Consider the following 21,766-nt stretch of genomic DNA (forward strand, 5'->3'; position numbering starts at 1 on the left):
TTTTTACTCCCTAAGGAGGGGGTAGCTCTTGTGATGTGGTGGGGGTAGTGCTGTTGTAAATCTGCTCCATCTGCTACCATTTATTTTGGCTTCGCAGCCTTGATTATAAAAGTTTACAATCCTCAGACTTTACCTTCTTGCCCCTATCCTTCACCCCTTAACCTTTCTAACCCGTGTTTCAGCTCTAAGCCTGGGGAGGCTGACTGGGAAGCAGACTTATGTCTGATTGGAGAAATGTAGATGGGCAGTCATGAGAAGCATGTGTGCCCTGTGTATCCCAGGCCCTGGCTCCATGGGAGGCAAAAGGGTAGGTCTGTGGTTCTGGGGTGTGTACATAATCACAGCTGGTCTGGTCTTTGTAGCAGTCCATAATGAGCAACTTTTATTGGCATTAGGGTGTCAGTCCTGTAAGGATCATCACTTAAGTGTGTCTCAGTGGAGAAAAGATCAAGAATCATGTCAAGAAGACCATGGGGTTTTATTCCACTTGAGCAAGAGCAAATCAGAGCCCCATCAAGCAGGAATGGTGGCCTTTCCCAGGTTCCATCCTTAACTAAACTGACTGTTCCCCCTTCTGATTTCTCCACGGTCTTCTGTCTCTTGCTCTGCCAAACTTGTTTTCTTATCTCTGTAGAGATGAGTGGCTTGTTTGATGTTCTTTCCATGGCAAAAATTTATTCAATGCAAAGTTCACTTCAGACACTTGGTTGAGACTTGAAGTTTAGACCAATCCTGAGATGCGTGGTGATCCTGAGAGAGAGCAGACTGCCTGCCAGGTAAATGGTCCATATTATTTCCTTGGCAGAGGCCCTGACAGGGGCTGGGGTCCGTGTTACCTCAGCAGTCTTTCTGCTTGACCTACTCTTGCTGCTCTGTAGGAAGGCCCTATCTGGCCATTTCTGTGAAACTTGCCCCTTCTCAAGCACTCCGTAACTGTTGGTGTTGGCCCATCAGGCAATAAGGGGATGCCCGAGGTCTGTGCTTCCAAGGATAATAGAAACACCCATGTGTGTGGTAAGATAAAGGTAAGGATACTAAAGAACAGAGTGTGAGAGGTGAGTTCTAAATAACAACAGATGAAGAAAGGATTGGATCCACCAGCTTCTCTGCCAGTTGTGATTTTGATACAAGTTGTGTTGCTTTGAGCTCCTAGCAGAGAGCTAACACTACCTGCTGTGTATTTTGGTCCTCTGTCCTATACTCCTCCAAGACATTTGCAAAGCACCACTTAGATGGGGGACTGGGCCATAGTCCATCCCTAAGAAACTGAGAGCTCCTGAATCCCGGATCTCTGTGGCAAGATTCAGGGATGACTGGGTTTCCTTATAGAAGAGGAGCTCAGCTGAGCAAAGCCTGGAGGACATATTCCATAGGCCACAGGCCCTTAGGGGCAGGCCCAGAGCCATCCTGAGGGAGCAATACCATCTGGATTGGTGATCTTGCCATCAAAAGGCTTCCTGAGCAGGTTCTTGGTGCCCCTTGGCACTGGCCCTTTTCCTCTGAGTTGGGACTCTGTGAAGGGCATGGCTCCAATAAGCTGAGGTATCTGGTGTATCGGCAGCAGCTAGGAGTGTGCAGTGACAGCTTCAGATGAGGTTGTTCCTGAGACGCTGTTCCTGCTCCAGGGAGAGTTCTGCATTGGCTGGGTATGAATTCCCTGTGGGCCAAAGGAAAACAGGTAAGTAGCCAACCTTACCACAGTCTCATCCCTTCCCTGACAACTTACATAGATCCACTCTGCCCAGCTCATCCTTTATATCAAGTCATGGCATGGGTACAGACACCAGTCATTCTATAGAAATAGGCCTGGGACAGGTGTGTGGTTTCAGGAACATCAGGAAGAACAGGCTATTGATTGGAAAGAGTTGTGCTAGTTATTCTCCTTTGCCCCCCTCCCCAGGTTCATTCTCTGCCCTTTTTTTCCTCTGTGCCCTAGGAAGCTGATGCCTAGCGATTACATCACTCTGGCTCCTTTGTCCTCTTTTTTTGTTTGTTTGAGTTGGGTCAATGGAAAGCAACAGCAGAAGGTCAGAGGGTGGAAGGAGAGAGGCCGGATATTCCTTCCCCTACTTTGGCCCTGTGGTTCTGGCAGTGATGGTCTGTGACTCCTGTTCGAGCTAGGTTCACCCTCCTTCGCAACTCTGGCTTGCACCTGGCTGCAAAGCAGCCCTTGCCCCTCTTCAAGCCTAAAGCAGATAACGGTTTTCTACTTTCTTTATGCTTGATGTCTCAACACTCCTTGTTTTCTTATAAATAGTCCTTTAATTAAATAACCTCAGACTCTCACCCGAGTGTGCCTTCTGTTTTCCGCACACTTCTGTTTAGCCCTGTTGGATCCTAAACACTGGCAAGAGGACCTGCAGGACTGCATTATTTTTCTTGCCCTTGTCACTGCCGGGGAACCCTTGCAGCCTGATTCCAGGATTATGGAGGATCTGCTGTCTCCGTGTGCGTAGCCTTGGATTCCAGTTCCTGGTTCCTCTCAATATCCCTGTTTCATTTAAGTGGCAGCACAATCTACTCAGCCACACAAATTCGAAACCTTAGACTGTTCTTCCTCTTCTCATTTTCGTCCATCTGTTGCCACAGTTATTTTTTGAAAACCTAAATGATCTTTTGCCTCCTTGACTGAAATTTGTCAATAGTTCCCAGAAGCCCATGGGATAAAACCCATTATCTTAGAACTATCACAACCCTCCCTGCGAAAAGCTCTAGTACTTAGTAAGTTTGAAGTATACAGCTCCATTTTACAAAACAGAAAACTCAGGTCGTGATTTCCTCACTGTCCTCCAGCTAGAAAGTGGTGGGACTGGATTCGGGTGATGCCTTCCAAAGCCCAGTCCTGTGCTCTTTCTCTACTCCTCCCATGTTTGACTTTGGCTCCTCCTTCAAACCTCAGATCAAATACTACTTCTGTGAAGCTTGTGCTAGCCCCCAACAGGTTGCTTTCTGTCTGTGCTTGCTCAGCATTCAGTCCACACATTAGTAGTATTGGGGCTATTTGCATGTGTGCATACCCTATCTGACACTTACATTCCCAGTTTCTGGGGCACAGCGTTCAACACAACAGTAAGCCTTAGTAAATGTTTGTTGACTGAATGAACAACTCTGCCCCATCCCACTGCACATATGCAAGTATGAGTGAATGCATATCCCATAGCAAATACGGGCATTTTTAACCCTTGAAGATAGAGGGAGTCTTTACTGACAGAACAGCCCCTCTTCTCTGCCCCCACTGGATCATGATGCTTCCTTTGACTGATGCTACCAATCCTGTAAGTGGCTCTGTTTTCCATGGTCCCCTTCTTGCAAGCAGTGATCACAGCTGGAGACAGCAACACAGAGCAAGAGGACTTCTACTTTTGCCTGTGAGGACCCTAACCCTAACTTCTATATGAAAGAGAAAGGAAAAATAATGGACTTGAAAATCCTGACATGGCTTGAGGTGACAGGAAAGATTCTAGGACAGATTGGAAACTGAGTTTACAATCAAACAGCCTTAAGTGCAAACAGGGATGTAGAAGATGTAGTTACTGGGTGAAGCCGATGGTCTGACCAGTTCTAGAAGTCTGCCTTGTAAGATGTCAAAGGAAATGCATCTCTGTTCCATCCATAGCCTTTTGCACACCACACACATACAAGTCACACGCTGGAGTGTGGGAGCAGAGGGTACATTTACAGTGTTCCAGCTCCCTGAGCCTATAGATGGCTGATTCCACAGTGGCTCGGAGTTACCTGTGTGGCAGTTGTGCAGCCAGACCCGGTGCCCATCATACTTGCAGCGGCACTGCAGCATATTGTTGGAGAAATCTGACTCTGCCACTTCATAGTGGGGGTTCACAATCACCTGGAGTGAAAGAGGGGACAACTGAAAATGGGCGATTTGGTTTCTGAATGAGTTGACTGTGGCTGTGATAATCCTTACATGTGTTTCTATTTGCTTCATTAATTCTTACAATTACCTAGGAAGTAGGTACTGATGTTCCCATTTTACAGATAGGGACTGAGAAGTCCCAACTGAGAAACTGATTTATCCAGTGTTCACTGAATCAATACTCAAACACAGGTTCATTGGACCCAGCTTGACTGTTACTTCCCTAACAGGACAGCTCCTTTAAGTGACAGGCCTGTCGGAAACCCTGTATGGGAAATTCTTCCCTTCATTTGCCCTCAGGGAAAGTTGTGGAACATCTGGAGGAAATCAGGCTCTGTGGGGAATCCCCCAGCCGCCTTACCTGGAAGATATAATTCCCGGGGCCCACGTCTGTGATATCCACCCACTGGCAATCAATGTCATGCCGGTAGGTGTCCCAGCAGCCTACAGTCACTCCCTGTTCTCCAAAGTTGGCACATGCGTAGCGCCGCTGCAGTCCTGTAAGGAAGGGGACAGACAGGTTTTGAGGCAGGACGAAGCACTCTGCTAGGTCTTTTATTTCCTTTACCAGTTCAGTGTCATCATGCCCAGTTCACAGATTAAGGACCGCCAGAGCTAGAATCCTGCTGTGAATCCAGCACCATAGCAAACCACATTTGTGACAAAGATAGGATTTGTTTGACTGCTCCAGTGCAAATCCCTGTTGAACTAGGAACTGTGGTTGGGAGATTCCAACGCTTCCGTGCTAATTTACTTGTGCATCCGCCTATCCATCCTTCCAAACCTCTAAAGATCCAGTGTTTACCATGCAGTTCCTAAGGGTTAGGGACTGTGGGTGTGCAGACAGGAAGCAGGCAATGCTTGCCCTCGGAGAGCTCAGCAGAGATAGGACAGGTCTGCAACTCTTCTCCAAGATGGAAAGTGCTGAGTGTTTTAAAAGAAGAACAATGTGTGGGGAATTCAGAGGAAGTAAAAACCTCCTGTGTAAGATTTCAGAAGGTAGGAAATTGCCTTGAATGCTAACTTTTCAAGCCAGGGTCTCCAGGTGCCTTGGGCTGCTGAACAGGGCAGAGAGAAAGCCTGATCCCAAAGGGGCTGAAGAACATAACAAAAGGAGATGCTGATAGGTGCTGACAGGAAACCACATACCTGTGGGGCAGTTTGTGTCCTCCAGACAGAAGCTGGCCTTGTGCCCCTCAGCCACCTTGGAGCCATTGAGAGTGAGGAGGTCGTAGTGGGTGAAGACCTCAATGCTGTGGTAATGCCTGCAGAAGGGGTAGATCTGTCAGTGCGGCAGCAACAGGAGAGGGTCCTCTCTGGAGGGGCTGGTAGGGAAGACAGGCCCCAGGCCCCATCATGACCCGAGAGGAAAGTTATAGTAGGCAGTGCCCTTCTCCCTCCCAAACCCGAGATTAGTGTGACGCACAGCCTCCTTTGCTGGCACCCCTGCCAGGCAGCAAGTACAGCTGCCCCCACCACCTAGGGTCTCAACCCAGGCGAGAGGTAGAAGCCCTGCTCTGGTCGCCTCCAGGAGGCTGGTGCCTGACAGCAAGGCCTGAACTCGGGGGAGAGGCGGGGCACCGGGTCTGTGAGCAGCCTAGGAGCTGACCTGCTGGGAAGAGGGTCCCTGTAAGCCTGGGACCAAATTGCTACCATTGTTTCCAATCCAGTTATAATGACAGCTCTTTTCATGCTACAGGGAAAGGTGCTTATTATCTCAGGCGAGACCAAGTCCCAAAGTCATTGCCCATTCCTCTCCACTTTCTCCACCCGTGGCTGTGTTCTGAAGAAGAAAAAAAAATTCTGCCTTTGTCACAGGCATTGTCTCTCCCTCTCTCTGGTCTGGAAGCTCCTGATAGGAAAGAATGTTCATTGTCACTTTTTTAGTGGCAGTCTGTTCATGCTGTTCTTTGAGGGCCTTGCCTTACTGCTGAAGGAATCAGCGAGCTTTTCCTGCAGAGCCAGCACCCTGGATGGGATGTCTATTTTGGGCCCCCGGGTTCCTGGGAGTCCCCACTTCACCTGGCTTCTGAAGACAAGGCCTATGATCCAACATAGGAAAAGTGTCAAATACCATTCTAACAGAACAACTCTGCTGGCGGTGACGCCTCTATGGGATGTTGCTGTGGGAAACAGAACCCACGGGCACCATTGACATAGTGAAGGCGAGAACGATGGAGGGGCAGGTGGATGCCGCTGTCCTCACTGCCTCCTGCAGGCAAGGCCAGCAAGGAGAGCGCACACCCCTCCCAGGAAAACTTGCCTGTGGCCAGGGAAGGGCCAAACTGCTCCCTGGACCCTGCTTTTTCTTCCTAACCCTCTAGTGCCAATGCATGGGCAGGCTCTAACCTGTGGCACTGGTGCCAAACCCAGCTATCGCGTCCAGTCTTTGGACGAAAGTCAGTCCGGCCCAGATTGTAGATCTGTGTGGAGAAGCGCAATAGGCGGCGGTATCCGTAGGGCCAGTCCATGTGATCTGCAGACTTGGAGAGGCAGTTCTCCTCGTGGGCACAATACAGCTGGCTGAGCGGGCGGTCCTCCAAGTAGGCCGTCTCCTGCACTAGCTGGGCGTTCATCACCAGGTCTGGTGCACCTGGGGCGGCGGAGGGCATGGCAGTGACTCAAAGGGTGGAAAGGCAGCCAGTCTTAGTCTCCAGCACAGAGGACAAGCTTGCCCCCAGATTAAACCCTCCGAGAGGACCCCACAAAAGAAGGGCAGTTTTAAGAGTCAGGAGATGGTGAGTTCTAATAACATTTAAAGGAAGTCTATCACCTTAACCTGGGAGGCAGCTACAGTGTCATGGTTAGGCTTGCTGGTTTTGGAGCCAGGCCACCTGGGTTCATTCTTGGCTTACTTTCTGACTGTATAATTCACTAGCTCTATAACTGCTTAACCATTTTGTCTCTCATTTTCATCATCTGTAAGATGAAGATAATGGTGATATTAATCTGATGACACCTGTAACATGTGTGGCCTAAGTAAACATGCAGTTGAAGCTAGTATTTATTTTGTAAAATGCTTTTAAGCATGTAAAGTGCCTTTATGTAGCTTAGTTCATATAATCCTCTCAAAAAGCTCTGCTGATACCTAACCTGGATACTTTGCCTGTACTGTCACTAAAAATCACTATCACTAAAGTAGTCCTGGGCGGAAGTGAGGCCCTGTCACACCACTGACTACAGCATGCATGCCACCTGGGCAGGCCGGCCGCAGCTTGCCCCAGGCTGGAGCCATCTGCATCTGGCAGTTGGCCATGTAGGGTCCTGTGGTATATATTGGAGAGAGCCAGGAAGTGCCCACTGACAAACCTAGAGTTTCTTGGTGAAAGAAGGCGAGCTTTCAGAGAGAATGAGAAGAGAGAGTAAAGGAAAGAAAGCAATGTGAAAAGCCAGGGAGGAAAAACAGGTGGTTACAGAGACTGCAGATTGGCTGACTGTGCCAAGTTGTCGTGAAGGATCAAATGTGTTCAAGAAGAGCGTTCCCACTGTAGGCAGTGGAGCAGGGAGGGGTTTGAGGTTCCCAGGAAGGGGAGTCAAGTGAGGAGCAGGCTCCCCACATGCTGGGAGGCCTTGGTGATGGGGAGGTCCACTCTCATGCCCCATCCCTGCAGGGGAGGGTCTGATGGATGGGCCCAGTGTTCTCCCCAGGGTGCCCTGGACAGAGAGGAAGCCAGGAGCTCACTGACAAAGATGAAGGATATCTTGGTGTCGAAATTTGGCCAAGAACAAGGTCAAGTGGCCACTTGGGTTGATGCTATCTGTAACCTTTGGGCTGGATATAGTCCATCTTGGCACTGACCTGGCTGGGAGATGTCAGAGATGCTGCTGCCCTAAGAATCTGCGTTTGTGGGGCAGAGCAATGCCACAGATGGCCTTGTCCCAGAGTCTTTTGGGTAAATCCCACAGCTCAGGAAGAGAACACACAGCTGGGCCTTGGCCCCGGGTGTGCTCATATTTGTATGTCCTCTACGACAGCTTTCAAACTGCTTTTCTGACTACAAACCACAGTAAGAAATACATTTTATGCTGTAACCCAGTACACACATAGTTCCAAGGAAAAACTGCCCTTGCTGTTTTCTGTCCTGTTTCATTGTTTGTAACTGTTGGTCATAACCCAAAGTTGAAAACCGCCGTTCCGTGTCCTTGTGCTTTCTCATGTTCTCAGTGTTCTTTCTCACAATAACTCCGTGAGGGGGCAGGGTATGGATCCTGATGGGATGGGTGATTTGGCCACACAGCTGGGAAATGGCAGAGCTGGTACTTTCATTCCCCCATGCTGCTGGCCATAGACCTGGGACCAGCATGCAGGGCCCTCCCTGAAGGGGAGCACAGGCCTACCTGTCCCCAGCCCTGTGAGCCCTCCGTCACTCACTGTCCATGCAGGAGACTCCAGCCAGGAAGCGCCCGCCACCGTGGGAGCAGTGCACCGGCCCGTGCCTCTGGCACTGCTGCAGGGCCAGCTCTGTGCCTGAGCAGCGCACCCCACTCATCACCACCTCTTGGGCCCTTGGCGTCCCCGACCAGAACCAGGTTTCCTAAGAAGACAGCCAGCGTCACCCAGTCAGCGTGCCTTTGGAGTCACCTCCTGACTCCCATCTGAGGTGTGGCATCAGTCATACCACCCCCACCAGGTTGTGTCCAGCCTGGGCCTGAAAATCTTCAGTGATGAGAACCCGTATTCCCTGGGGCAGTCCATGACACATTTGGACCCTTCTGATGTTAGAAATCCCCACCACATATGGAGGTAAAAATCCACCCACCGTGGCTTCCACTACTGGCCCTACACCCCTCTCTCTTCCAGATGGCAGAGGAGGGTCCTGTTCCCCGCCCCTCTCCCTGGGGGCTGTGCTCACATTTCCCCAGCTGCTCCTCAAGCGGCCCAGATCGTCAGTTGTGCTCAGGGTTGCCCAGTCCACACTGTGCGGCAGCCAGTGTGGGTGCAAGTGCAGAGGTTTCTCTGTTGCGGTCATGCCTAAGTCCTCTTGATTTTATTTTTTGATGTATTTTAGATCTATCCACTTATTTCTCCTGGACTACCTGGTCCAGTCCAGCTTCATTTCTCACCTGGGCTACTACAGTAGCCTCCTGAGTGTGTTTCCTTGCATTCATGTTAATCTCCACCCAACCGTTTTCCAAACAGCAAAGGAAGAAATCTTTCAAACATGTGGATTGCAAGCTTTGAGTGATCTTGCCCCTGCCACCTCTGCCCTCATGTTTGACAGCACTCTTGAGAGAGAGCTACACTACAATCCCTGGCCCTGATTTCCTCAGCTGAATCAAGCTTTCTCTGGCCACAGGGCTTTTGCATAAGCTGTTCATTCCTCCTCCACCTTGTCTGACTAATTTCTATTCATCTTTCCTGCAGATGCAAATGTGTCCCTCATTGACGATTTCATTAGGACTATGTCTTCTTGTTTACCACACTGTTCCCAGCACTCAGCATCATGTCGGCTCATAGTTTCACTCAGTAATGAATTGCCAAATGGGCAAAGAGGCAGCAGCTTTAGCACAGAAGTTTTGGGCCTCAGAACAGGAGGGTGAGAGGTCATACGGAAGAAACAACAGAGGGACCTACCTTGTAGGCATGGATGGCAAAACCCAGGCCGAGCTGTCGGCAGGCCACCATGGCTTCGGTGAGCCCCCAGTTTTCACTGCACACGCTCCCCCAGCGTGGGACCCCGTTCACCTCCACCTGCACCTCCAATAGCCCCTCCTCAGGGATACGCCCACCAGCCAAGCGCACCTGCAATGGCGAGGGGTGTGTGAGGAGTGGGGTAGCCTTGCAGGGAAGAGCTCAGGGCTGCGAGCCTGGAGGTCTGCCCAAGCCAGCTCACTGTGTCACCCTAGACAAGACAGTCCCCTTCTCTGCCTTGGTCTCCTTCTCTGTAAGGTGAGGACAGTGTAGCAGGTAGTCTCTAATGTCCCTGCCTGCTAGAGAAATCTGACTCAAAGTGCCTGGACCAGGGGCTCCTCCTGCTCTGGCACTTGCCCTCCACCATTAACGACAACTGGCAATTTGCAAAGGGCTTTCATGTCCCTTGCCTCATTCACAGTGACCCCCTGAGAGCGTGAACCCCATTTTACAGTGGCACCAGTGACTTGCTCACAGTCCACGTTAGCACTGACACTTTGCCCTGAGCATCCCACACAGACTCCCTTGTGCCGACAGCCCTGTGGCCCTCTTTCCCAGGTACCTTCTTTCTCAGCTTCACAGGGGACCCAAGATGGGTATGGGAGAGCACATCCATCTGCAGAGCCCCTGTGGCCTCTTGACATTTCGGAGGGGCTGCAGCCAGGTCGGCTCTAAGGGAAGGCAGACTGGTGCCCAAAGCAGAAGCGCTAGCCGCTTCTCCTGGACCTCTCCCCGCTAGCTCGATGTGGTGTCCTGGGGACTCCCCAGGGTTTCCCGGCCCCCAGCCTGAGGCCATGCTCAGACCCAAACTCACCTGATTCTGAAAGCCCATGTTAGGGACATTGCACCTGACAGCAGCATCATTCTCATGTTGGCAACCATTCTGGGACCCTTCCAGGGCAGGGCAGTCGCTGAGGGTCCGCTCATATCCCCTGCAGCGCACCTCACTCAGGTGGATGGGCCCTAGCCCTAGACGGGGAGAGAGGTGCTGTGTGCGAGGCTCCATCTCCGTAACCCCACACTTGTGGCTTCCCCTTCACAGAGGGGGATAACTTTCTGTCCTGGCCCTGTCACCCCAGGGCCTTCAAGACATGGACCAGTGGCATATCCAGGCCTTCTAACCCCTCCCCAGGCTGTCTCACTCACCTTGTCCCAGCCGGGCCCCAAAGAGGGCCTCCCGAGCAGAGCCAAAGCCCAGCTGACGACACACGACACTGGCAGAGATGAGGCTCCACCTGTGGTCACAGACCGTGCCCCACTGGCGGTTCATGAGCACTTCCACCCGGCCCTCGCCCACCTGGGCCCCGGAGCGCAGGCGCACCCTCGGCTCCTGCTGGGAGAAACCTGCTTCAGGGATGGCTGAGGAGGAGGCACCAGCAGGGACTGAGCCCCCACAGCGGGATCCCCAATGGGGCTCCTTCAAGCTCCATGGCGGTGGCCAGAGCCAAGGATGGGGAGTTCCAGTCCTGCTTCTGACTTCCCATAGCTGTCACCCTGAATAAGCTGTTTTTCTTGATCTCCGTTTCTTCAATGACCAATCACCCCCACAGCCTCATCAAGGATGCCGTCTCAAGTGTGGCGCTAAGGCATCTGTACCACCTCACAAGTCCATCTCAGTGTGGCACTAAGGTATCTGTACCACCTCACGAGGCCATCTCAGTGTGGCACTAAGGTGTCTGTACCACCTCACGAGGCCATCTCAGTGTGGCACTAAGGTGTCTGTAACACCTCACGAGGCCATCTCAGTGTGGCACTAAGGTGTCTGTAACACCTCACGAGGCCATCTCAGTGTGGCGCTGAGGCATCTGTACCACCTCACGGCATCTGTACCACCTCATGAGGGCATCTCAGTTTGGCACTGAGGCGTCTCTACCACCTCATAAGCACTTGCTCATCTCCTCTTTAAAACAAAGGAGCAGGCTCAGGAGCAGGCTCAGGATCAGTACCGGCCCTCAGTGGAATGTAGTTAGGATTTAATTACTGTTTTTACGGTCACCTTCTATTCAAGGCGGGTGATGTCAGCTTTCCATTTATGGTAGGGCTATAAATGATCCCTTTTAAATACATTCCAAAGTTCTACAGTTCTGTGATTCACTCTCCTCCTCCCAGTCTGGTTCCTCTCTCCTGCGTGTCCTGGACCTCCCCACACCCCCCACCAGGCAGGGTCCCGCCCGTGCCTCCAAGCTGTGGTGTGAGTGCAGGATGCCCAGGGCTCACCTCTGCCCAGGACCCTTTGCGTTGTGGCTTTGTCTTCGGTGGGCGGAAGTGAGGCCCTGCCACACAGCTGACCACAGCGTGCATGCCACCTGGGCAGGCTGGCCGCAGCTTGCCCCGGGCTGGAGCCACCTGCACCTGGCAGTTGGCCATGTGGGGCTCTGTCCCCAGGCAGGTGACCTGGTGGATCCAGAAGGAGTTCTTATTCGTCAGGCTCTTCAGCCTAGAGGACAAGGGAGACTGAGGGTGGAGAAAGGGCTGAGGGAAGAGCTTCAGGACTAAGGGAGGCCAAGGTAGAAGGGAGGGAAGGGGAGGGTAGGGGATGGGATAGAGGCCCTTCATGCCACACCCCTTTGCCTCCTCCCTCTAGGGTGCTGCTCCTCACCTAGACTTAGGGTCCCTCATCTTCAGATCCCAGACTTTCCTGTTATGGGAGAAAACAGATAGGAGGTGGAAGGGGTGTGGAAGTCCCACCCCCTGCCACCTGGTTCCTCATAGTTGTCCTTAAGTTTGCACAGGACTTTACATTTTGTAAACTTATGCACTAATCTGATTTCAATGCTGAGCTTCACAGCAGCCCTGACGGGGTGGCCACCTCACAAATAACCATTTTACAAGGAAGGCAAGCAAGGTCCCTCAGCCAGTCCTAGAGTGGGGACAGGTGGATCAGGCTTGCCCTCTCCGAAGTCCAGAGGAAGGGGAGCATTTAGGGAGGGCCCAAGAGAAGGGGCCCTCTGGGGACAGGTGGGAGGTGAAGGCCTTGCTGGTGGGGGCGGCCCGCCCAGAGACACCCAGGCTACCATCAGGCCTGCCCTCCTCATGGGTGGCAGGCGAGTCAGCAAGACCCAGATGTGCAATTACCAGGCAGGGGGAGTCAGGCTGCATCCCAGGATCCCCAAGGATGGAGCCAGGGGCTGACCAGCACCCCTGTTTCCTCAGAACGGGGTTCCTCTAAGTCAGAGACACAAGGACACTGCAACAAGGGCCTTCTAACCCTTTAGGGAAGCAGGATCAAACTGGGGTGGCAGATGACTCAGACGTACTACGGGAGATTTCTCCCTTGATGGGAAACACACAAGTCCTCCCTGACACGGATCTGGCAGAACCATGATTGTGGCTGTCGTTTACTGGTTGATGCAATCAGCTGTGACAGTTCCGCCTTGTTTCTGACAGAATATTTTATGTCTCCTCTCTCCAGGCGCCCCACCCCACGCCTCGCTTACACGCAACCCAGTCACAGCCTGGCTTGGATCAGAGCTGAGGAAATTCAGGAGGGAAGCGTTGGGCTATTAGCAGTGGAATTGAGGATGGAGGCCCAGAGCCCCTCCCCAAAGCCCTAACGCCAGTCACTGGCTGAGCTGAGGCCAGAACAGTTTGTCTAAATTCTACACGTGGGTGTCACCACAAGTATCTGCAGGAAAGTCTAGTGTTCTAACCAAGGACACGCGGTTTTATGTTCAACTGTTTTCACCGGGGGCGGTGGGGGGGGGCGTTCTGTACCTAGTTAATTCTGTTTACATAATTCGAGAGTGCAGTGTTTGTTTTCTGACTGTTTCTAGGTATTTCCCAGGATCCTGAAGGTCTTCCTCATTCACTTTCCTGTTTATTATTCTGAGGCACCCATGAAGCAAGAAATCTGGGCACATTCCTCAGTAGGGCCTGTTTTCTCTCCCCCAATCCCAACACCTGCTGGATGTCCTGCCACAGACAACACCACTGCCAGTCAGTCCTCACTGAACTCTGCGAGGTCCCACATGCCACACACATCACACACTCGCCATGTGCACACTTACTTGCCCCTCACATGGGTCCACACTCAGACTCATGCACACACCCTACATCACATGCACGCACATAAACACACACTCAGTCCCTGCCCCACAACCCTGCCTCCTGTGGGGCCTACACCAGCCGCCCTCCTACCTGTAGTAGTGGCTGTCGACAGGCACCTCGCTGGGGAAGCCCAGCATCCCGCACACCACCCTGCTGTTGTTCATGGTCCAGCCCTGGTCACACACCTGCCGCCAGTGGCCCTCATACTTCACCTCCACGGCTCCCTCGGTCACTGGGCTATGCTGCTTGGCACTGGCAAGGATGGGCTTGAGCCGCACCTCCTCCAGCCGCCGGCCCTGCGGGGTGCACAGTCACCTGTGGGCCTCGGGGCTCCTGCTCCTCCAGTGGAGCCTGCTGCAGATCTTCATGCAGAAAGGCTGGGGCTTGGAGCTTTTGGAGACCATCCCACCCAGCCCGGTCATTGAACAGGCCAGGAAACTGAGGCCCAGAGAAGGGGAGGCATTATCAAAGGCCACAGAGTAAGTGCAAGGCAGAACCTCAGCTTGTCTAAGCCCTTTCCCTCAGTTCCTCGAATTTGTCAAATTGGAGAGAACTAGGCAGATCTGGCCCCCGCTGGGATCAGGATGGGAGCCCTTGGAGTTTGGGAGGCTTTTGCTGGGCATGGAAGGGCCTTCTCTGTACCACCCTGAGAGAGCTGAGATGGGCATAGACCAGCTGCTTGAGACCACAGCAGGATCCTATGGCCCACAAGAACCCCCAACCCTAGCCCTGGGATGACTTAGACCAGTACAGAGTCCCCATCACAACACGCTGCATTCAGTGGCCATGGCCCGCTGTCCTGAGGCTGGAGGCTGCCTGGCAGCAGAGCCCTGCCCTGCCCGCTCCTGTTGTTTGGCTTGGGCTGTTTTTAGCTCAGGGTTGTTTGTGCTGGGAAGAGGCAGCAATTGTGGCCAGGCGTCGTGGATGAGGGAGCCCCTTACCCACTGCTGTCTCCCTTATGGGAGCAGCTTCTGCGATTCCCAGTGGGGTCAGCTCTGGTCCTCTGGCCTGCCTTGCCTCAGTCTGGGGCCCTCTATTTATGCACCTGCTGCAGGGCACACTCAGGAGTCGGGGGCCTGGGGATGATGCTCAGTGCAGACTGCACCCTTTCCCCTCGCTTATCCTCTAGGCCCATCTTCTGGGAGGCTCTCTGTTCTCTGACCCAGCCCTTGGCTCAGACCAGAGCCTGAACAGCCTCCTCACCTGGGGCCCAAGGGCATTGGAGACAGTTTCAGAAAGGTAGCCACGATGGCGCCGGGGGTGGCATATCACCCCTACGTCTTCTGAGTGACTGCAGTCACTGACTCCCCAGCCATTAGACCCGCACTGGTCCAAGGAGCTCTCTGTGCCCACACAGCGCACATTGTCCAGCCAGATGGGTCCTGTGGAGTGGGGGTGATGCTCAAAGATGGCACAGAGAGGCAGGTCACAGGCTCTGCCTCCTGCATAGGACCCCACACTTACCAAGTCACCTCTTCCAAACCCTGGGAGAAAGTGGCAGGGAGGAGGAAGTTTGGGTCTCCTGGGGAATTAGTATTTATAACCCTGCCTGCTACCTCCTTTGGGCGCTGGCTCTTAGACAATCTGTTTTTGGAAAATGCCGGGTAGCTCTAGGAATCAGACCTACCTGTTTGCCCATTTTTTCATTCAACATTCTCTAAGCACCCACTGTGTGCCAATTGCTATGTTCAAGGAACTTAGAGTTTAGTGGTGGTGACGGCGGTGGCCTTATTACAAGAGAGAATGGGAGGGTGGGAGCAGGGGCCATGTGCAGCTGAGGCACTCAGGAAATGCCGTGTGGAGGAGGTCACATGAGCAGGGTATTAAAGGATGGGTGGGTGTCAGTGAGCCCAGCCCGAGAAGACTGTTACCATCTCCTTGCCATCCCACTAGGTGGCAACAGTCACTCACCCTCCCCTTGGCCGTACTTGGCACTGTGGGCCCAGGTCAAGGCAGCTTCGAAGCCCAGCTGGCGGCAAGCCACTGTGGCCTCCTGGATAGCAAAGTTGTCGTCACACACGGTGCCCCACTGGCCCTGGTGCAGCACCTCCAGGCGGCCCTCCTCTGGCTTGCTCTCTGGGCCCACCAGCCGGAGCTTAGTGGTGCCCAGTGACTGTGGCCTGCTGGGAGGGGGCTGGCCTAGCAGCAGCAGGAACAGAAAGAAGGTGGCTGGTGGGGACCATGCCATGGTGACTTCAAGGACAGCTGAGGCCAAGATACCTGAGGAATGAGTAAACATGACAGTGATCACCACCTCTACCCAGATCTCAGACCTCTGCAGCAATTTGGCAGCTCCTGGCAAGACAAAGGAAAGAAAACCCCCCTCAAATGTGTGTGTGTGTGTGCACGCACACACACACACACACAGTGGCATTAATTGAGTCTGGGCCAGGCTAGCTGATTTGGTTCAAATCCACCACATTCGCCATGACCTTGAGGAAGTTTAAACTTAACCTCACTGAGTCTCAGTCTCCTCATCTGTAAAATGGGGATAGTAATCTCCATCTCACGATGTTGTTGAGTGTTAAATAAAACACCGTATGGAAAGTGCTTAGCAAAGTCCTAGCATTGGTGAGTACACAATAAACAGCAGCTCTTATACACCTAAAATCTTATGTGTAGGCAGACGAGGTGGTCCACCATTTGAGTCAAGCGGATGCCCCCAGGGTGCCCTCAGGTCAAGACTATCTACCCCAGGGACACTGCCACCACCTTCTGATGTTCCTAGCACCCTAATCAAATGTGTGAAGTGCCGCCTTCACCTAGAAGGCACATGGAAGGCTGGAGCAGAAAGGGCTATTAGATGGGCATCAAGGACTCCACCACTCATTGGCTGCATGGCTTGGGCAAGTCTCTTCAACTCTCTAGGTCCTGACTCTTTCTTTCTTTTTTCTTTCTTTCTTTCTTTTTTTTTTTTTTTTTCGAGACAGAGTCTCGCTCTGTCGCCCAGGCTGGAGTGCAGTGCTGCAATCTCAGCTCACTGCAACCTCCGCCTCCCAGGTTTAAGCAATTCTCTGCCTCATCCTCCTGAGTAGCTGGGATTACAGGCGCCCACCACCACGCCCAGCTAATTTTTTTGTATCTGTAGTAGAGACGGGGTTTCACCATCTTGGCCACGCTGGTCTTGAACTCCTGACCTCGTGATCCATCCGCCTTGGCCTCCCAAAGTGCTGGGATTACAGGTGTGAGCCACTGTGCCCGGCCCTGACTCTTTATTTCTAAAGTGAGGAGATGGAACCACATATCATCTGGATCCCTCCTGCAGCTTGGATAGCCTGTGATAGCCTCACATCCATCTAGGCATATGATTCATGCAGATTCAATACACATTTTTGGAATACTTGCTTCAGGCCAGGTCCTGGGACACAGAAATGAAGACATCGAACACCCTCCCTACCTTCATGAAGCTCAAGCAAGAATTAGGGAAGCCTTTCAAAGAAGGGACACTTAACCTGAGCCTTATTGGGCAAATAAGATTCTCCTGGGTGAGAAAAGGGGCATTCGAGATACAGAGAAGAGGATTAGGAAAGAGGGAAAGAGGTGAGTTTGTGCAAGAGCAGGAAGTGCCCTTCTCTTACCCCCAGACTACAGTGTGGGGGTTTGGAGGGGAAAGAGATGGAGGGATGAGCTGGGGCCAATGATCAAGGGCCATGTGTACTACACAGAGGGTTTGCCTTCATCCTGTAGGAAGCGAGGGGCCAGGGGAGGGTTTCAGGCGGTAAACAGAGAGGGCCCCTGTCTCCAGGAGGCTGTAATCAGACGTTCTTTGGGTCTTTAGAGAGGGGATGAGGCTGGGGGCAGGTCCTCTCCCCCTCACACAGCAGCCTTGGTCCCGGGACCAGCAGGTGGAGAAGGGCATAGAGGAGAGAGTCTCAGCTGGTTAGAGCTGTCAGAGACCTCTGGAGCCACCGAAGCTGAAGCTCCTCCACCCCAAGGCTCTGCTGCCGATGGAAGCTAAGGCCGACCTGGAACAGGGGATGGAGAAGATGGGCTAAGAAAGCTCGTTCTGATGAGACCTGCCTCTTCCACGGCCATGGCTCCTCTTGGGGAATCATGCAGCTCATCTGCTTGAGTGGGGAGGCTCTCACAGGCCCCTGCCACTCTCACTTCCATGGATGGCATCTGCCCTACTCCCTCTCAACGGCCTTGGCCAGCAGGGCTGGGTGGAGTGGGCTCCTAAAAGTGCACTAAACAAGTTCTGGGAATGAAGCTCCATGGGAGTGGGGATGTGTTGTGTCCCCAGTTCCCAAAATAGTGTCAGGTGTGTAGGTGGCACTCATTCATATCTGTGGTTGCATGGATGGGAGGTGGCAGCACAGTGCTTGAGAGCACAGGCTGGGCGGTCAGACTGCTGGGGTTCGAATCCTGCCTCTACCAGTTCATTTGGAAGTGATCTTGGGCCAGCGATTTAGTTTCTCCCTGCCTCAGTGTCTCCCTCTGTAAAGTGGGGATAATAATAGTAACTACCTCATAGGATTTTTGTAAAGATTAAGTGAAGAAACATTAAACCCTTAGAAGAGCAAGCCTTCAGTAACAATGAACTATTATTATTATTATTATTATTATTATTTTTGAGACAGATTTTTGCTCTTGTCACCCAGGCTGGAGTGCAATGGCACAAACTCGACTCACTGCAACCTCCGTCTCCAGGGTTCAAGTGGTTATCTTGCCTTAGCCTCCCAAGTAGCTGGGATTACAGGCATGCGCCAACACGCCCAGCTAATTTATCTGTATTTTTAGTAGAGACAGGGTTTCACCACATCAGTTTTTGAACTCCTGACCTCAGGTGATCCACCCGCCTTGGCCTCCCAAAGTGACGGGATTACCAGCGTGAGCCACTACACCGGCCAACAATGAACTATTATTAACAGCTACTGTGACAGCGATGATAGAACTGTTGGTCTAGATTGGTCCCACCTCCTCTCTGTACAAAGAAGGAAATGGAGGCCACGTCCGATCTCAACTGCAAGTCCTTGGTACTCCTCTTTGCAGCATTCTCTAGATTTGCCCCTTTTCCCTCCACCCACACTGCAGAGCCTAGATGCTCCCCTCTCCACTCCCTGAGGCTGTGCAGGGGCTGCCTTCCCATTCTCACCTCTGCAGCTCTCCCCCTCTGACCCCTCCCACGCTTCCTTTCCAGACTGAAACACTGTCTTCTGCATGTCACTCAGAGGCTTGTGGGGGCTCCCAGCTGGCTGTCCCATGAGCAGAGTGCTCTCCATTGTTTCCCATTCCCTCCTCCTTGCTCCCTGGAGGAGGAGGTAGACAGCCAGGGACTGAGCCAAACCACTCCCCAGATGGCAAGAAAGGATGGGACAGATCAGCCTCAGGTCTCTCAGCTATTAGGACCCAGTGATCACATGGGTCTGGGCTGAGTGACAACCACACCTTCTCTACCACCCCCAGGAGTTGGAATGCTTCTATCTCTGCCGCCAAATTGTGTCTAGAGTCAAATATTTTCCTTTCTCTGAGTCTCAGCTGAAAAACCTGTAAAATGAGGGGGTGGCACTAGACAGCCCCCCTATCCGACATGCTCTGATGGGGCCCAGGGTAGGCTGGGCAGGTCTGCTGTTTGGCTCCTGGCTGAAGTCCCTGACACACTGAGGAGGTCTTGTTACAGGCTGTGGACAGTCCCAGGCCAGCAGCTCCTTCCTCTCCAAGGGACCAACCTGAGGGCATGGGAGGGCTTCTGCTGAAGGACCCTGGGGTCTGGGCCAGGGAAGCTCCCTTCCATGAACGCTGCTGGAAGGTGGGGGGACGGCAGCGGGAACCAAGAGTTAGATGCAGGGAGAGCCCCTCTTATTGGCCTTCCTGCCCACTATAGGCCCCCGAGAGCTTTTGCTCACACCAGACTATAGCCTTCATCTCCCAGCCTCCAAGCCTTTGCTCTCACTGTTCCTTTCCCTCTATCTAAGATTGTTAAACTCCTACACATCCCACAAGGCCAGCTCAAATGCCACCCCCTCCATTAAGCCCTCCCACAAAGCCTTCCACAAAGCACATTGTGTGTTTGCTTCCTGACCCCACAACCAGACTCCACCTGTCTGTTCCCCTAGCACTGAGCACAGAGGACCAAGCTGTGCATCCTCCCTCAGAGAAGGAAGCAGCCTCAAAAGTGGCCGTTACTTTCCGAAATAAAGGAGAAGGGGACAGAAGAGGGAAGGAAGGTGGAAGGGAAAGAGGAGGGGAGGGAAGTGAGGATAATAATTATACATTTTAAATTACGGATTAAATACTTATCTCCATTTTACAGATGAGAAGGTAAGGTCCAGGGAAGTCAAGTAACTTGCCCAGCCAGGATTCAAACCCAAGCAGCCTGGCTAGACGCCGGACTCTCAAAACCACCAAGAATGGATGTTGGAAGAGGGGGAAGAGGAAAGGAAGGCCGGGAGCCCACTGAAATTCCACCCTGTTCTGGTGGATTTATGACCCAGGCCGTGGTGTGAGGGCACTGGGCAGGGTGCTCTTAGCTGAATGCCGAGTGACAGATCCAAGATCTTGCCAGCTTGAGGCACAGAGGCACCTGCTCCAGGTGTGCCAGGAGATGCTGGGACCTGGCCTGACCTAGCGCAGGTAGGGAGGGCTGAAGACAGCAAATGCCCGAGTATTCAAGAGAGAGCATGGGGGGTGCTGTCCTGAGGGTGCAGCAACTTTAGGATGGCTCACCCCTTCTCTGCCGTTGGGCAGCTCTTCTCAGCAGCCTCCTCTCAGCCCTGTAGCCTCCCCGGGGTTACTGACTCTGTGGACCTGAAGCAGTGCCAACAAATGGTCTCTGAGCTGTACCTGTCCAGGCTAGGAAAGAGGGGGCTTGAAGTCTCCTGCCCCCTTCCCTTCGGTGTTTCTGTCACACGCCGACCCCCCAACATAATCAGCTCCGGTCTGGAGAGCCCAGATCAGCCCTGGTTCTTTGTCCCCCAAGTCGTAAGTGTGACATCTGAACCCGCCTTGCCCCTTCCCTGTCTCCTTCCTGGAAGAAGGCAGAGCAATGGTTACACACGGCGTGTACACAAACAAGACACGCAGGCACCCCTGAGGCCTGGGCGCACCACTCAGGGCGGGCCTTGGGCAAAGCTCCCCAGCGTGGTCACTTGTCCAGTTGGAAGCAGGTTGGTGAGCGACTGGAGGGCCGGGCTGAGGGTCCACGGGATCCCCCATGCCCCCTAGGCCCAGTCTCCAGGAACCCTCAGAGGCCTGCAGACCCACAGAGAGACAGAAGGACAGATGGGACAGCAAGAGGCAGACCAAGAGGCAGACGCGCGGCCAGGCGGGGGCTCACCAGATGGAGCGCGGACAGTCCGGGGCTGGGCGGGCGCCGCGGCGGAGCAGCGCTAACGGGCTCCCTCCCCGGGCGCCCTGGGGCCTTTTTATCCGCCTGCCGCCCGCGGCCCCCCAGCCCCGAGCTGGCCGCGGAGGAGGCCCCGCAGGCCCCGCCCCGGGCGGGCCTGGAGTCCGCGGGCGCCCCGCCCGGCCTTCCGCGCGGCGCCCCCCGTCGGGACACAGGCTAGGTGGCGGGGGCGCCCAGCCGCAGCCGGCGGGGCCGGGAAGTCCCGGGGGGCGGGGGGAGCGGGGGGGCGGCGGGGGGTCGCGGGGAGCGGAGCTCTCGGGAAAGGGCGGCGCTGGGCCCGCGGCTGTTTTGCAGGGAGGGCCGCGGCGGCCTCGGGAGTCCCTCTCCCAGGCACAGTTTCCTCTTTTGCCGAACAAGGTAATGACGCCCACCTAGAGTCCCAGTCTGTGAGTCCTGGTGGGTGCCAGGGCCCCGGCACAGCACCCTTCGCACGGGAGCGCCCGGCTGTCACAGGGGCCGAATCTCACGAGCTCGGTCACTTAGGACAATGTAGACGCCCTTTCTGGGAGGCCGGGGCTCAGTTCAGAGAGGTCGAGGTGGCGCGGTGCAGCGGTGCTCTCCTACAGGAACAGGCGAGTCACCCAGAGTTTACTGAATACCGCCCCCCCCGCCCTCCGTGTGAAACTCTGCGCTGCCCATTGTGCAGCTGGGAACACTGAGCCCCAGGCGACATAACTTGCTCCTCCAGGCAATACACAGTGAATGGGAGAACCCCTTCACAGAGCTGAATGATGCAGTCCTGGCCCTTGTCAGACTCACGGGAGGAGGGTGTTAGTGCAGGGAGCAGGGACTGTAGAATTAAAGAAATGTGGACATGGCTGACAGAGAGGAGTCCCATCAGCTGAACTGAGCACCTAGGTGCCTGAAC

The 21,766-nt window shown here is 53.7% G+C and overlaps 1 protein-coding gene across 3 annotated transcripts; it reads right to left on the reverse strand.

The window, feature by feature from the left end:
• Positions 1 to 355: 355 nt before the first annotated feature.
• On the reverse strand, positions 356 to 21,462 carry LOXL4 (lysyl oxidase like 4). 3 transcript variants are annotated; one of them, XM_063607499.1, is made up of 15 exons: positions 21,270 to 21,462; positions 15,465 to 15,773; positions 14,757 to 14,935; positions 13,644 to 13,849; positions 12,106 to 12,144; positions 11,724 to 11,943; positions 10,653 to 10,836; positions 10,321 to 10,475; positions 9,450 to 9,617; positions 8,247 to 8,409; positions 6,224 to 6,467; positions 5,024 to 5,139; positions 4,236 to 4,372; positions 3,736 to 3,847; positions 356 to 1,657 (listed from the first exon to the last, which is right to left on the reverse strand). In XM_063607499.1, the coding sequence occupies exons 2-15, from the start codon at positions 15,739 to 15,741 to the stop codon at positions 1,587 to 1,589; spliced, it is 2,271 nt and encodes a 756-aa protein (XP_063463569.1). In that variant the 5' UTR covers positions 15,742 to 15,773; positions 21,270 to 21,462; the 3' UTR covers positions 356 to 1,586. The 3 variants fall into 3 exon arrangements, with proteins under 3 accessions (XP_063463569.1, XP_034787148.1, XP_054949229.1); XM_034931257.3 differs by lacking the exon at positions 21,270 to 21,462 and adding an exon at positions 20,830 to 20,986; XM_055093254.2 differs by lacking the exon at positions 21,270 to 21,462 and having other exon boundaries at positions 15,465 to 20,918.
• Positions 21,463 to 21,766: the final 304 nt, after the last annotated feature.

Source organism: Pan paniscus, chromosome 8, assembly GCF_029289425.2.
Source record: "Pan paniscus chromosome 8, NHGRI_mPanPan1-v2.0_pri, whole genome shotgun sequence".
NCBI classification, from domain to species: domain Eukaryota; kingdom Metazoa; phylum Chordata; class Mammalia; order Primates; family Hominidae; genus Pan; species Pan paniscus.

Coding starts and splice junctions, on each gene's coding strand:
- LOXL4 (XM_055093254.2), bottom strand. CDS start 15,927: ATGCCACTGTGTGTGTGTGTGTGTGCGTGCACACACACACACACATTT. Junction 13,850..14,756: donor CCAATGCCCTTGGGCCCCAG/GTGAGGAGGCTG, acceptor TGCACCCCGCAG/GGCCGGCGGCTGGAGGAGGT. Junction 10,476..10,652: donor TGGGGCCCGGCTGGGACAAG/GTGAGTGAGACA, acceptor CTCCCCGTCTAG/GGCTAGGGCCCATCCACCTG.